Raw genomic sequence first — 13,496 nt, 5'->3', positions numbered from 1 at the left:
ATAAATGTATATACCAGTGATTTTGTGTGAGACACTACTCTAAGCTGTTTACAAAGATAAAGTTAAACAATAACTCCATCCATCCATCAAAACAAATAAAATACATACATATATAAAATAAGACCCCAGATAATGGTGGACTCCAGGAAAGTAACTTCAGGTAGGATGCCCTTAAATGCTTCTTGAAATAATAGTGTCTCCAGCATCCTCTAAAAAGGTGGGAGGGAAGAGGCCTGATAAACTTGTACTGGGGCTGCATTCCATAAAGTGGGGACAAGGACCAAGAAGGCACACTTTCTGGTGACTATTTTCTTTGCCTCTCTCTCAGCATGGCAACCCAGAGAAGTAAGGATATGTTGTCAATATCCACACAACAGCACACACTAATGTGATGGGCAAAACTGGTTTAAACACTTAGCTGATGATTGACCTGATCCGTACAAATGCAACAAATATCACCTAACACCCCTGACACAGAGAACAATGTTGTTCAGGCATAGTTTTATTGCAAGTATCAAAAATGCCTCAATTTTTGTCTGCAAAATGGAGGGTGTATGGATGGTTCTTTAATGCATTTTTGTCTCTTTTTAATAACGATAGCTTTGATTTAACTTTACGTCTCTTAAGGAACTTAACTTCCTATGCCAATAAAGATTCCTGACTGACTGACTAACTTAACTTCCTTCTATTGCATTTGTTGGCTCCTTACTTCCCTTTTCTAACTCTATTGCAAAGTATTTGCAGCTTTTCTATCACTTCCTTTTCCTCCTGTGAATACGGGTTGGTTCTGCCAGGGGCGGTTCCGTTGACAGCGCGGGAAAAAGGACAGGAGGCTGTTCTTCTTTTCTAACAGAATCAGTTTTATTTGTGAACAAACTCAACTCAGCTGGCTCAAATGGGTCCATTAAACTCAACTCTGGTAACAACTTATAACTTCAAACTCGTGTGGTTATTTCTTTGTCTTTTCTTCTTACTAGGGGGCTGGCCCAAATCACTTCCGGTCGGTCATAAGGCGGATCGTTGTGGTCCGTACCCCGCAAACCGTCCCACAACATGGGTGTTTTGCCCAGTCCCCCTTCCGCTGACTCTGGAGTAAAGAGGGACTGGGACGGATCACCCACCTCCCCCCACGCTGATTGCGTGGGTAAACCACCACAGTCCATTCCAGGGGATCTACCTCTTGCCCGCACATGAAGAACTCTGGAGGTCCCGGTAGTAATCCTCCATCAACTTGTAGATTCGGGAATTCTTTAAGTAGTTTTAGAAAACTCTCTTGGCCCATGCTCCATTCTGTCTGGAGAGACCTATCCTTCCTGTCTGCTGGTTCGCTCTTTATCACTCTGAAACTTCCCGCCCTTTCGTCCCGTTATATCTTCCCATATAATCAAATCAAGCTCCTCCCCTTTCTTGTCAGCCAAACACACTTCCCTAGGTTGGTATACTTCCCTGTCATCCTGTTCCACTTCCACTAATATCCCCTCTACACACTCTTCTCCTCCTTCTGCTCCTTTGACTGTGGAGGACGGCTCACTCCCTTTCTCTCCTTCACACCTCCCTTTTTCTTTATTTTTTGTCTGTTTTCCAAACTTTCCCTACACTGTGCCCCTTTGTCACGCCAGTCATTTCCTTCCCCAATCTCTTTCATATCTTTCTGGGCCTTTTGCTGTCCTCTGCACATTATTCAATGCATCAGTAGATATTAAATAATTACAGAGTTGGAGGCAATTTAAACATTAGACCTTGAAACAGTGTCTCTGCCAGCTAGCAGTCAGCAGCTAATTTCACACTTTGTTCCACTCAGTAGAAAGCTGCACCAGTGTAGGAATGTAGGATTGTGCTGCTTTTGGATGAATGGCCGATGTGCAAGCAGACAGCGAATTTTCATTGTGAAGATAGTTGCACACACCACCAATGCTTGCATGGTTGGTGTTATTCCCATAGTTATTACATTGGTGGGACTATTGTATCAGTAGGATACTGGCCCACATATTTATTCGTCCAGAGTACTGTACATTTTTAATTCTGAAGTTTAATGAAGCTAAGGGTTAATCTGGAATTTGTCAACCTAACATCAACAATAGTTATTGGCATTTCAAAGCTGTTTTCAACAATTTATTCTCCTGGAGCTTAACATGTTGTCACATACATTAAAAAAAAATCTGAGTTTGTTCCTTAAGATTGTCCCTCTATTTAAATTATGATTTACATAACTTAATTTTTGTTGCTTATTAGATATCATTATAAGATTATCTTATTATTGGCTCTCTTGTTTAAATTATTTTTGCTGTTTCTTTGTCCTTTATGAAAGTGGATATCTGATAATATATATTAACCCACTTTCTCTAGACTATATTGTTCCTTACAGAATATATGGCATAATCCTGTGGATATTAAATTGAAAGTACATTACACTATATTCAACCAGGCTTCCTCCTTACATTTGTAAAATTTCACTTTATTCTTAATATAATTAGAAATGTTGGAGATTGCCACCCACTGCATCAGACTATTAGTTGCGTTATTCCTTTATGGCTAACTCCAGCTTTCCAGTACAGTGGTGCCTCGCTTAACGAACGCACCGTTTAACGAAGAATCACATAGCGACACATTTTTTGCGATCGCTAATGCGATCGCATTGCGACGTTTTGAATGGCAAAACATTGCATTGCAATATTGTTAAGTGTTTCGCTTACCGATTTTGGCATTGTGATGTTCTAAAAACAGCTGATTGGCGGCTCCAAAATGGCCGCTGGAAGAAAAAATGGCTGCCCGCTCCGTTTTCGTGCCCTGCCCTCGCTTACCGGGTGGCGAAAATGGCAGCCGGATGGGGGAATCTTCGCATAGCGGTGAGTTTTCGCCCCATAGGAATGCATTAAATGGAGTTTAATGTGTTCCTATGGGTTTTTTCCCCTGCATAGCGACGAATCTGATTAGTGACGTTAATCCTGGAACGGATTAACATCACTATGCGGGGCACCACTGTATTTGGAAAGCTTCCTCCATAGCCATATCTGGAGTTGCCCAGGTGGGATTTCTACTTGAAAAGTATATGCTCCATCACTGAACTATACCCACTCCTCCAGTGGCCTTGTAGTGCTGTGATTAAACTGTAGTATAGCAGTCAAGACTCTGCTTACGAACTGAGTTTGTTCCCAATAGGTTGGGACTTGAGGTTGACTCATCCTTTGACTTGAGGATGACTCATCCTTTCAAGGCTGGTAAATCAAATACCTGTCCTGCTGGCGGCGCAATGTGTAGCCTGCATAATTAAATTGTAAACCGTTCAGAGAGTGCTTTAAGCACTATGGGACAGTACATAAGCAGCACAGTTTGCTTTATCAAGTCACTTTTCCTTAAGCCCCAGTGTTTTTGCTAACAGTCGTGTTTGTGGGATGTGGTGGCATGGCAAGTTAAACCGCAAAGCCTCTGGGCTGCAAGGTCGAAAGACCAGCAGTTTGAATCCACGTGACGGAATGAGCTCCTGTCACTTGTCCCAGCTCCTGCCAGCCTAGCAGTTCCAGAGCATGGAAATGCAAGTAGATAAATAGGTACCACCATGGTGGGAAGGTAACAGTGTTCCGTGTCTAGTTGTGCTGGCCATGTGACCATAGAAACTGTCTATGGACAAACGCTGGCTCTACGGCTTGGAAACAGGGATGAGCACCGCCCCCTAGAGTCAGACAGGACTGGACAATTGTCAAGGGGAACCTTTACCTTTACTAGTGTTTGTGTATATATGTGTGTGTGCATATATGTGCAATATATGTGGATTTTTAAAAGATTTCACAATTTGTACTGAAGCAATGTGAAATGTGTGGCTTATTTTGACTCTTTCTGACTAGAAATGGGCACAAACCAGTGGTTCATCCTTTGGATGAACAGTTGTTGGTGCTTCCCAGCCCTGCCTCTTCTAGTGGGTAGCCACTCAGAGGCAGCACCTGAAGGAGGTGGAGCAGGGAAGCTGAGGAAAGCCTCTGAGTAGGCGCCTGCTGAAGGAGGAGCATCTGAGAAGTACCAAACCCCTTTTTATCTAAAGGATGAACTGGCATGAACTGCCAAAGCAACAGTTTGTGTCCATCTCTACTCCTGACATCTGAAATGATCTTGCTTTTATTTGTATCACACTTGTACACTAGATCGTGCTAGATAGTGCTGGTATCGAACACCCACCAACCTGCACATGTGTGCAAGAACTGCTTCCTGGGCTACCAGAACATGTCTGAGCAACCATTCAGGAGTGCATCTGGGTTTCTCTGAGAGAGGGATGTTGTTGTCATTTAGTTGTGTCCGACTCTTCATGACCCCATGGACCAGAACACGCCAGCCCCCCCGTCTAACTGTTGCTTCCTGTCCCACGTATAGGTTTCTAAGGAGATAGATAAGGTGGTCAGGCACTCCCATTTCTTTAAGGACTTGCCATAGTTTGCTATGGTCCACACAGTCAAAGGCTTTTGCATAGTCAATGAAGCAGAAGTAGATGGTATTTGTTGCTGCCCCCTGTACAATGTTACAAGCCTCTATCCAAAGTTCTTCAGGCACTCTGTCCACCAAATCGAGTTCCTTAAATCTGTTCTTCACTACCACTGTGTATTCATAAGGGATTTGGTTTAGATTATACCTGAGTAGCCCAGTGTTTTTTCCTACTCTTTTCAGTTTAAGCTTGAATTTTGCTATGAGAAGCTGATGATCAGAGCTGCAGTCAGCTCCAGGTCTTGTTTTTGCTGACTGTATAGAGCTTCTCCATCTTTGGCTGCACAGAATATAATCAATCTGATTTCGATATTGCCCATCTGGTGATTTCCATGTATAGAGTCACCTCTTGTGTTGTTGGAAAAGAGTGTTTGTGATGACCAGCTTGTCCTCTTGAGTCTTGACAAAACTCTATTAGCCTTTGCCCTGCTTCATTCTGGATTCCCAGGCCAAACTTCCCTGTTGTTCCTTTTATCTATTGACTCCCTACTTTAGCATTCCAGTCCCCTAGAATAAGAACATCTTTCTTTGGTGTCACTTCTAGAAGGTGTTGTAAATCTTCATAAAATTGGTCAATTTCAGTCTCCTCAGCATTGGTGGTTGGTGCGTAAACTTGGATTACTGTGATGTTGAAAGGTCTGCCTTGGATTCGTATTGACATCATTCTATCATTTTTGAGATTATATCCCATTAGAGCTTTTCCCACTCTTTTGTTGACTATGAGGGCTACTCCATTCCTTCTATGGGATTCTTGCCCACAATAGTAAATATGATAATCATCTGAATTGAATTTGCCCATTCCTGTCCATTTTAGTTCACTGATACCCAGGATGTCAATATTTATTCTGGTCATCTCCTGTTTGACCACATCCAGCTTATTTATTTATTTTATTTATTTATTTATTTATTTAATTTATATGCCGCCCACACTACCCAAAGGTCTCTGGGCGGCTTACAGCATTTAAAATAAAGATATGTACAATTAAAATACAATTAAAATATATATAAAATTGCCATCAGACCCACAGTTAATATTATTTCAGTTAAAAGCCTTCTGGAACAGGAAGGTTTTGACCTGGCGCCGAAATGTCATCAGTGTTGGCGCCAGACGAATCTCAGTCGGGAGGGCATTCCATAGTCTGGGGGCAGCTGCCGAAAAGGCCCTTTGTCTGCAAGCCATCCCTCTTACCTCCTTTCAAAAGGGCCCCCTGACTAGATCTTAACTGCCGGGTAGGCTCATATGGAAGGAGGCAGTCCTTCAGGTATCCAGGGCCCAATGTTCATAGATCTTACATTACAGGTTCCTATGCAGTATTTTTCTTTGCAGCATCGGACTTTCCTTTCACTTCCAGGCACGTCCACAGCTGAGTGTCTTTTTGGCTTTGGCCCAACCACTTCATTAGCTCTGGAACTACTTGTACTTGTCCTACGCTCTTCCTCAGTAACATGTTGGATGCCTTCCGATCTGAGGGTCCCATCTTCCAGCGTCATATCTTTTAGCCTTTTGTTTCTGTTCATGGGGTATTCTTGGCAAAGATACTGGAGTGGCTTGCCAATTCCTACTCCAGGTGGATTGCATTTAGTCAGAACTCTCCACTATGACCTGTCCGTCTTGGGGGTCTCTGCACGGCATAACCCGTAGCTTCTCTGAGTTACTCAAGTGCCTTCACCACGACAAGGCAGCAATCCATGAAGAGAGGATGGCAATCCATGAGAGAGGGATGGCATGCACCAAAGGGATAAAAACAAAAGTGAACAAAACTTCTCATGCATTCTAGAACTTGATGGCTTGTCTTCAGCAACAAGGACCTATAAGAACATGTGCAATGTATCTTTCTGCACACAGTGTATAGCAAGTACACAGACCCCATTCTCACAGGATCAGTATAAAATATAATGTAATTCATGCAGTACACAAGTGTCACAAGTGAGTCAGAATGTGAACCCGCGATTCATAGTGGTGGGCCTTTTATATTAGTATGTACACATACATAACTCAGTCATATACATGTTTACTCATAAGTAAATCCCACAATATTAATGACTCTTACAGCCAAGTAAAAATGACAAATATTGCAATATTAACAGCACAGTTGTTGTTGTTTAGTCATTAAGTCATGTCCGACTCTTCGTGAACTTACACTTACAATCCCACCCAAATGGCTTCCCAGAAGTACTTCCTCTTGTTTTAAAAAATACAGATTAACTTTCTATAGAAGTAATATTTTATTTAATTTATTAAATTTATTAAATTTATTTATTTATTTATTTAACTTATATGCCGCCCACACTACCCGAAGGTCTCTGGGTGGCTTGCAACATTTAAAATACAATAAAAAGGCAAAATAATTAAAATGCAATTAAAAACATATACTCTAAAATTGCCATTGAACCCACAGCTGATATTATTTCAATTAAAAGTCTTCTGGAACAGGAAGGTTTTTGACCTGTGATTTTACAAGTGATTCTTAAGATATATAATGTGCTTTCAAATGTTTGCTGTACTTTAACTTTTTTATTATTAATTTTTAAAAGGATAATTTAAAGCAGAGAGAACTTTGTACTTACTTTCACATTCTGGATCGCCACATTTTTTCTGGTCTGACAACACCTTTGTACTCTTGATGTTTATTAGCAATGAAAGAATGAAAAGTAATGTTCGGGTATCCAAAATCCCCACCATCCTAAAAAATTATAATGTTAATCCTTAGAAAAGACTTTTCAAATCGAATTGCCTGGTCAATATTCACACCCGTATTCAAACCAATTTTTTGTAATTCCAACTAGCTTTTAAGTACGTGTGCAGAAATGCCCTTTCAACAATCTGCAGAGTTAAGTGTCCTGATTAAGTGGCTTAATTATTAACATCAGCTTTTTGAAATACCTCCCTCCCATCTCAAGCAACTATTGACACACAACAGACAACACAACACTGATACAGACATGGACACCAAAACCTGCTAGGAACCCAGATGCCAGCTCTGGCCTCACATCTACTCCAGCAACACAGTTACAGGCCCCAACAATGTTAGAGACAACATTAGGGTATGTTTACTTGTTCCTCTGCTAATGTGAGCTATGCCATCCTTTGCTAACAATGCCCTTCTGCACTCTACACAGAACAAACAGGACAATCTCCACACCAAGAATTAAGGGACCTAAATCTGACGTCAGAAATGGCAAGGGAGAAAAGCCTGATTCAGAACATTTCAGTCTACCTGGGCATTATTTGAACAGCCTTGAAGTAATTGTTTTTGCATGGTGGGGAATCTACAAAACAAGACTTGAAAGAGAAGCAGTTGAGATTTATACAGTATGTGGATGCTGGAGCACTATTTGAAATTAGTCAAGAGTTCGTAGGTCATTTCCAAGTGTGAAATCTTACATTAACTCCCAGTTTGCCACATGCATCAACAATGCTACTGTTACCTTGTAGACTGAAAACTGACATTATTTGCAGCCTTATAGCCTATTCATTTACTAATAAACTATTGTGACCTTGTTATCTCAGTCGCCAGCTGGTCATAGAACTATATATAAATATGATAGTCCTAGTCTCCCTCTTGTGTTTGAAGGAGTGGATCACTGAAAGTTCACATTAAAATATAGCAGTTATATTTTATTTTAGTCTTTAAGGTGCCATGTCATTTTCATTCCCCCCCAATATGTTTGAAATAAAATAGGTTATTTCAGTAAGTCTACACTAATCCACATTTCAATAAATTTATTTGTATAAGCAAATAATTGGCACGCCGTGTAGAACATTGTAGAGAGCCTGGTCACCACCATTACTTTGATTGTACATATGTAGTTTGATTGTAAAAGCAGCAGCGATTATCTGGATTGCTGTATATGTTGTGGAGAAATGGGATCCTAGATGTTAGCTGGATTAGACCCTCATGGCGCAGTGGTTAAACCGCTGTACTGCAGCCAAAAGTGTGCTCACGACCTGGGGTTCAATCCCAGGTAGCGGCTCAGGTAGTTGACTCAGCCTTCTATCCTTCCCAGGTCGGTAAAATGAGTACCCAGCTTGCTGGGGGGGGGGGGGGATGTATAGCCTGCGTAATTAACTTGTAAACCACCCAGAGAGTGCTTGAAGCGCTATGGGGCGGTATATAAGCAGCACCCTTTGCATTAATTAAACATACTGTCATTTCTCTGAAGCAAATGACAGTGCGAGCCATGGCAAAGTTAATCTTGCTAGAGGTGTAATTTTTCCCCAGCATCCTGATTTTCAAAGAGCATCCTAATTTTCAAAGGGCCTTTAAAGTCATTGAGAGAGTTATGTACTCCCAGGGCACGTCTGAGAGATGTTCCTTTTGGTCACATGTTATTTAGCTCCCTGTTGCATCCAAAGGGGATTACAAGCCAGTAGCAAAATGGGCATTCTGTTTAGGAGCTTTGAGTTGCATATTCTTTGTCCCTTCCCTGGAAGCTCAAAGCATGAGCTAAAAGAAAGATGTGGGGCTTGCTGGCTGGTGGCTTACTGCATAATGTATAATCTTGGGGCCTTAGTTTCTTGTTTTGTTATCTGTATCCATATTTTTTGTAGCTTTAAAATGATCCTTTTCCACTGGCAACAACCTGTTTAATTCTATTATTTTTCTCTCTGTATTCTTTCAGTAAACTTTATAAGCAAGTCTGGTTTGCCATCTAACAGAAGCCAGGGTGGTGGTAATTTAGATCAATCTTAACCTCCTTGATCACTCTGAAGGGTACACAATTTGGTAAATGGTCCCTTGAAACCCCAAAAATCTGGGGTAGTGGGAGCTAACCAGAATACGGAAACCTGCTCAGGACTTCCAGATGATTCAGCCCTGGGGCAGAGAAGGCTTACTCTGAAGCTGGGTGGAGAATGGAGAAATGTTTATACCTACTTTTGTAATACGGTAGTTGATGGATCTGACTGACCATTTGTAGAGAATATAGAAATATGTCTTATACTAAGCCAGGTAATTTGTCGTTTTAGCCCAGTATTATAAACTTTGTTCAACAGCCAGCTTCCCAGGATTTCATGCAGGATTCTCTCCTAGCCTTACCTGCTGACTCCCTGGACTCCCATCCAAGTACTACCCAGGCCTGATCCTGCTTACCTTTTCAGATCAGGTGTTCAAGTGGATACAAAAATATACCACCTGCTTTATGTAATATCATGTGAACCTGCCCCAATGAGGTGGGGAGCCCAGGAATGGGGACGAAACAGCAGACTGTAGTAAATTATCAAGGTCAAGGCTAACAACTTCCCGCTGCATTATCTCTTCCATGAGGACTGACATGTTTTGAATGCCCCATCCTGTTTTAAAGTGGCAGTAATGTGGAGTGTTACAAGGTGTCATCTTAAATCCAGAACTAGTGGCAATTGGCCTTTAATCCTGGTGAACTGCAAGGGGTGGAGGTTGAACTAAAACAAAATATAATTGTCATATTTCATTGTTGTTGTTTAGTCATGTCTGACTCTTTGTGACCCCATGGACCAGAGCACGCCAAGCCCTCCTGTCTTCTACTGCCTCCTGGAGTTGAGTCAAATTCATGTAGGTAGCTTCGATGACACTGTCCAACCATCTTGTCTTCTGTCATCCCCTTCTCCTCTTCCCCTCACACTTTCCCAACATCAGGGTCTTTTCCAGGGAGTCTTCTCTTCTCATGAGATGGCCAAAGTATTGAAGCCTCAGCTTCAGGATCTGTCCTTCCAGTGAGCACTCAGGGTTGATTTCCTGCAAAATGTAGGTTTGAACTTGCAGTCCAGGGGACTCTCAAGAGTCTCCTCCACAGTTCAAAAGCATCAATTCTTTGGTGGTCAGCCTTCTTTATGGTCCAGCTTTCACTTCCATACATCGGTACTGGAAAAACTATAGCTTTGACTATGCGGACCTTTGTTGGCAAGGTGATGTCTCTGCTTTTTAAGATGCTGTCTAGGTTTGTCATTGCTTTCCTCCCAAGAAGCATCTTTTAATTTCATGGCTGCTGTCCCCATCTGCAGTGATCATGGAGCCAAGAAAGTAAAATCTGTCACTGCCTCCGTATTTTCCCCTTCTATTTGTCGTATTTCTTAGGCTACTTTTATTTCCATACAATACACAGATCAGTATTGAAAGTACAGATGTTGATTTGCACTTAAGCTACCCTTATTTCCTTTACCATGATACAAAAATCTTGTACTAAGCGTGTACTACCAAATCAATTTCAACTTATGGTGACCGCTTCCAGGGATTTCTAGGTAGAATACAGACATGATTTATCATTCCCTTCTTCTAGCTCAATTGGGCAGATTGTAACTACAAAGGCTGACTCTTTTCCAGGAGGCAGTGAGGAATTAACTCCCAACTGTTGGTTCAGGAGCCACGTGCTCCATCTCACTGGACTAATTTTAAAAAATAATTACATACTGTTAAGTCAATTCTGACTTATGGCAACTCTCCAGTTTTAGGTAGTCAGTACTCTAAAGTGGCTTACCATTCCTTCTTCTGGGTGCACCTTGGGAGTGTGCTGCTTGCCTAAAACTACACAAGCTGTCCCTACTCTTTGAGCACATAGCAATGAATTGAATCCCTCCACAGCCAGATATTGAGCCTATCCAGTCAGAAGTACCCTACACAGATCTTAAATAGTGAAGCCTTCTTTCAGGTAATGCAGCATTGTCCTGCTTTTATCACAATAATCTAAAGTGAGAACTAGTGACTTTATCAAGATCCTCTAATGTGCACCATGGCTAAGCAACAATTTGAATCTAGCTCTCCCTCATCCAGGTCCAACCTGCATGGCATTTTCCATTGGACTGTATTGATTCTATGAAGGCTTACACAGATGTGTACATTCAGTGGCTTTCAAGCAAGGGTGCAGAGGGCTGTAGCTTTAACATATGGTGTGCGCGCATATCAACTCACCTTTTCTTTTCCAAGATAGCCTGCCTTTTTTTCTCACCTCTCTGATAATCTCTCAACTGTCTTTTTCCAACTCCTCTTTGGCCAAGATTCTTTCCCCTTCTATTTCAAACCTGCCCTCTCATTGGTCATCATAAATTCCGTAACATAAGAACACCCCACAAAAGGCCAATAGTTGATATAGAGGGGAAAAACTCAGTTGTTTTGAATAGTACTCTGTTCTTTCAGGTTACTGTCTATTTCTAGGCAGCTGTCAGAGACAGTACTGAATATGCAGTTTTTCTCAAGACCCGTGGAAAAACATCCAGGGTGTGTGGGGGATAACCATATTAACAAATTTATAGAAAAGCAACAATCTTGTGTCACTTTAACAACTTAACGGCTGAAATCTTGTTGCTTAGCATAGCAGGCTGCAACTAGAGTAAAACCACTGAATCGAATCATTGGGGATTTGGTGAATTCTCACCTCCATACATTTCACTGATTTAGAGGGCCTACTCTAATGGCAACCTACTATGCTAAGCAACTGGATTTCAGCTACTGTTTTATTTGGCACAGGTTTCTGTGGACTACACCCCACTTCCATCAAATGCAACAAGCTGTAAAACACAAAGCTGATACAATAAACAAGGTGTCATATGTCATGGTTTAGGTTATTGAAGCTAGAATGTAATTTCTTAATGGGATTTGTAGTCATGGTATGGTATAGAAGGAATCCATCTTAGTCTGTGTGTCATGTAACTAGATGCTTCGAGAAGCTGTTTTCTCTTAGAGCTAGTTGGAATTTTCCATGTAGCAAGCTTGGCCAGAAATGATAAGGGCCAAAGACACAACATTGAGAAAAATGTCAACAACACCTGCACATCCCATGAGAAAAGGAGGTGGAGAGAGATGAGACAATCCTTTGTCCTGATTGGCTTACGTCAGTGGAGAGTGAAGAAGGTGGTTCCAGCATAAGAAAATGGCAGGATGGTGACAGAGAGAGGCTTTTTGATCTTTTTGGATTTTACCTTGGATTTTAGATTTTTGAATGGACTTTTGTTTCCATTGCTATTGCAAGGATGTGCTGTAGTTCATAGCAAAGGATAGAGAAAGGGGGGGGCTCAGCCTTATCCACCTTTCTAGCTATTAGTTTTCTTATTTTATTTTTATAGTTGGGATTTGCTGTTTCTAACTACCTAAGTTTATGGAAATGTATTTGAATGCTATGCTTTGCAACAAACTGAATATCTCTAATTCTTTATTTTTCTAATAAAACAATAATTCATAAAAACTTACGTTTGGTCTCTTGAGAAGATAACTTGCTTAATTATTTTTCTTTTTAGGCCACAAGTATGCTACTGAGTCCATTTAATTATCTGAGTTTTGCTGGTCTTGGCAGACTCTAAGACTCATGGTTTATCTTTGGTTTTCTCAGTTAATTCTTAATTGGGAACAGACTTGGGAAACAGGGTGTCAGTGGGACGGCCTGGCTGCAAGAAGGACTCATTACAGCTTTGACAGGAATATGCTGAACCCTCAGAACCTCTTTGTTCCAGCCTCAGCATTCTCTTAGGCGAGCTGTGTGCTTACACCATAAGACTGTTGATTGTTTCAGATATATGTTAGATGAGCTAAACTTGGTCTGAACCCAACTGCTGCTCTCAAAACAGCGTCCACATAAAACAGTAGAGAATAGGACTGTATTGAATGCAAAGAGAGCAAACTGCAAGACTAGCAGCCACATGGAGCCGATCTGTGCTACAAAATATAATACTCTAGGACAGTGGTCCCCAACCTTGGGCCTCCAGCTGTTCTTGGGCTTCAACTCCCAGAAATCCTGGCCAGCAGAGATGGTGGTGAAGGTTTCTGGGAGTTGTAGTCCAAGAACATCTGGAGGCCCAAGGTTGGGGACCACTGCTCTAAGAAACAGTTAATAATACTAGATACAATTGCTTTCCAGTCACCAGTCAGGATTATATAGCATAGAATACCTTTTAATGAAGGTCATATATACAACAAGGTGGGTACTAAAAACAAGATGACTGGTTGTCCTTCTAGTGCACATGTATGCATGGGCTGAGGAATTCAATTCGTTATTTTGTATCAGGTGGCCAACAAGTATAAACACTTTATTAACAAACAGTAAATACAGAATACAGGAAA

General features: G+C 41.3%; 1 protein-coding gene across 3 annotated transcripts in view; it reads right to left on the bottom strand.

Annotated features, from left to right (window-relative positions):
* MIA2 (MIA SH3 domain ER export factor 2) overlaps nucleotides 1-7,485 on the bottom strand; it is a 62,443-nt gene extending 54,958 nt beyond the window's left edge. For all 3 annotated transcript variants that reach the window (XM_072986404.2, XM_078392569.1, XM_078392572.1), the window contains exon 1: nucleotides 7,039-7,485. In XM_072986404.2, coding sequence (XP_072842505.2) covers nucleotides 7,039-7,153 — 115 coding nt within the window. In that variant the 5' untranslated portion in view covers nucleotides 7,154-7,485. The remainder of the gene's footprint in view (nucleotides 1-7,038) is intronic.
* Nucleotides 7,486-13,496: the final 6,011 nt, after the last annotated feature.

Source organism: Pogona vitticeps, chromosome 1, assembly GCF_051106095.1.
Source record: "Pogona vitticeps strain Pit_001003342236 chromosome 1, PviZW2.1, whole genome shotgun sequence".
In the NCBI taxonomy this organism is placed as follows: Eukaryota; Metazoa; Chordata; class Lepidosauria; order Squamata; family Agamidae; genus Pogona; species Pogona vitticeps.
The sequence above is the reverse complement of the archived record's forward strand: the minus strand, read 5'-3'. Positions and strand labels throughout refer to the sequence as shown.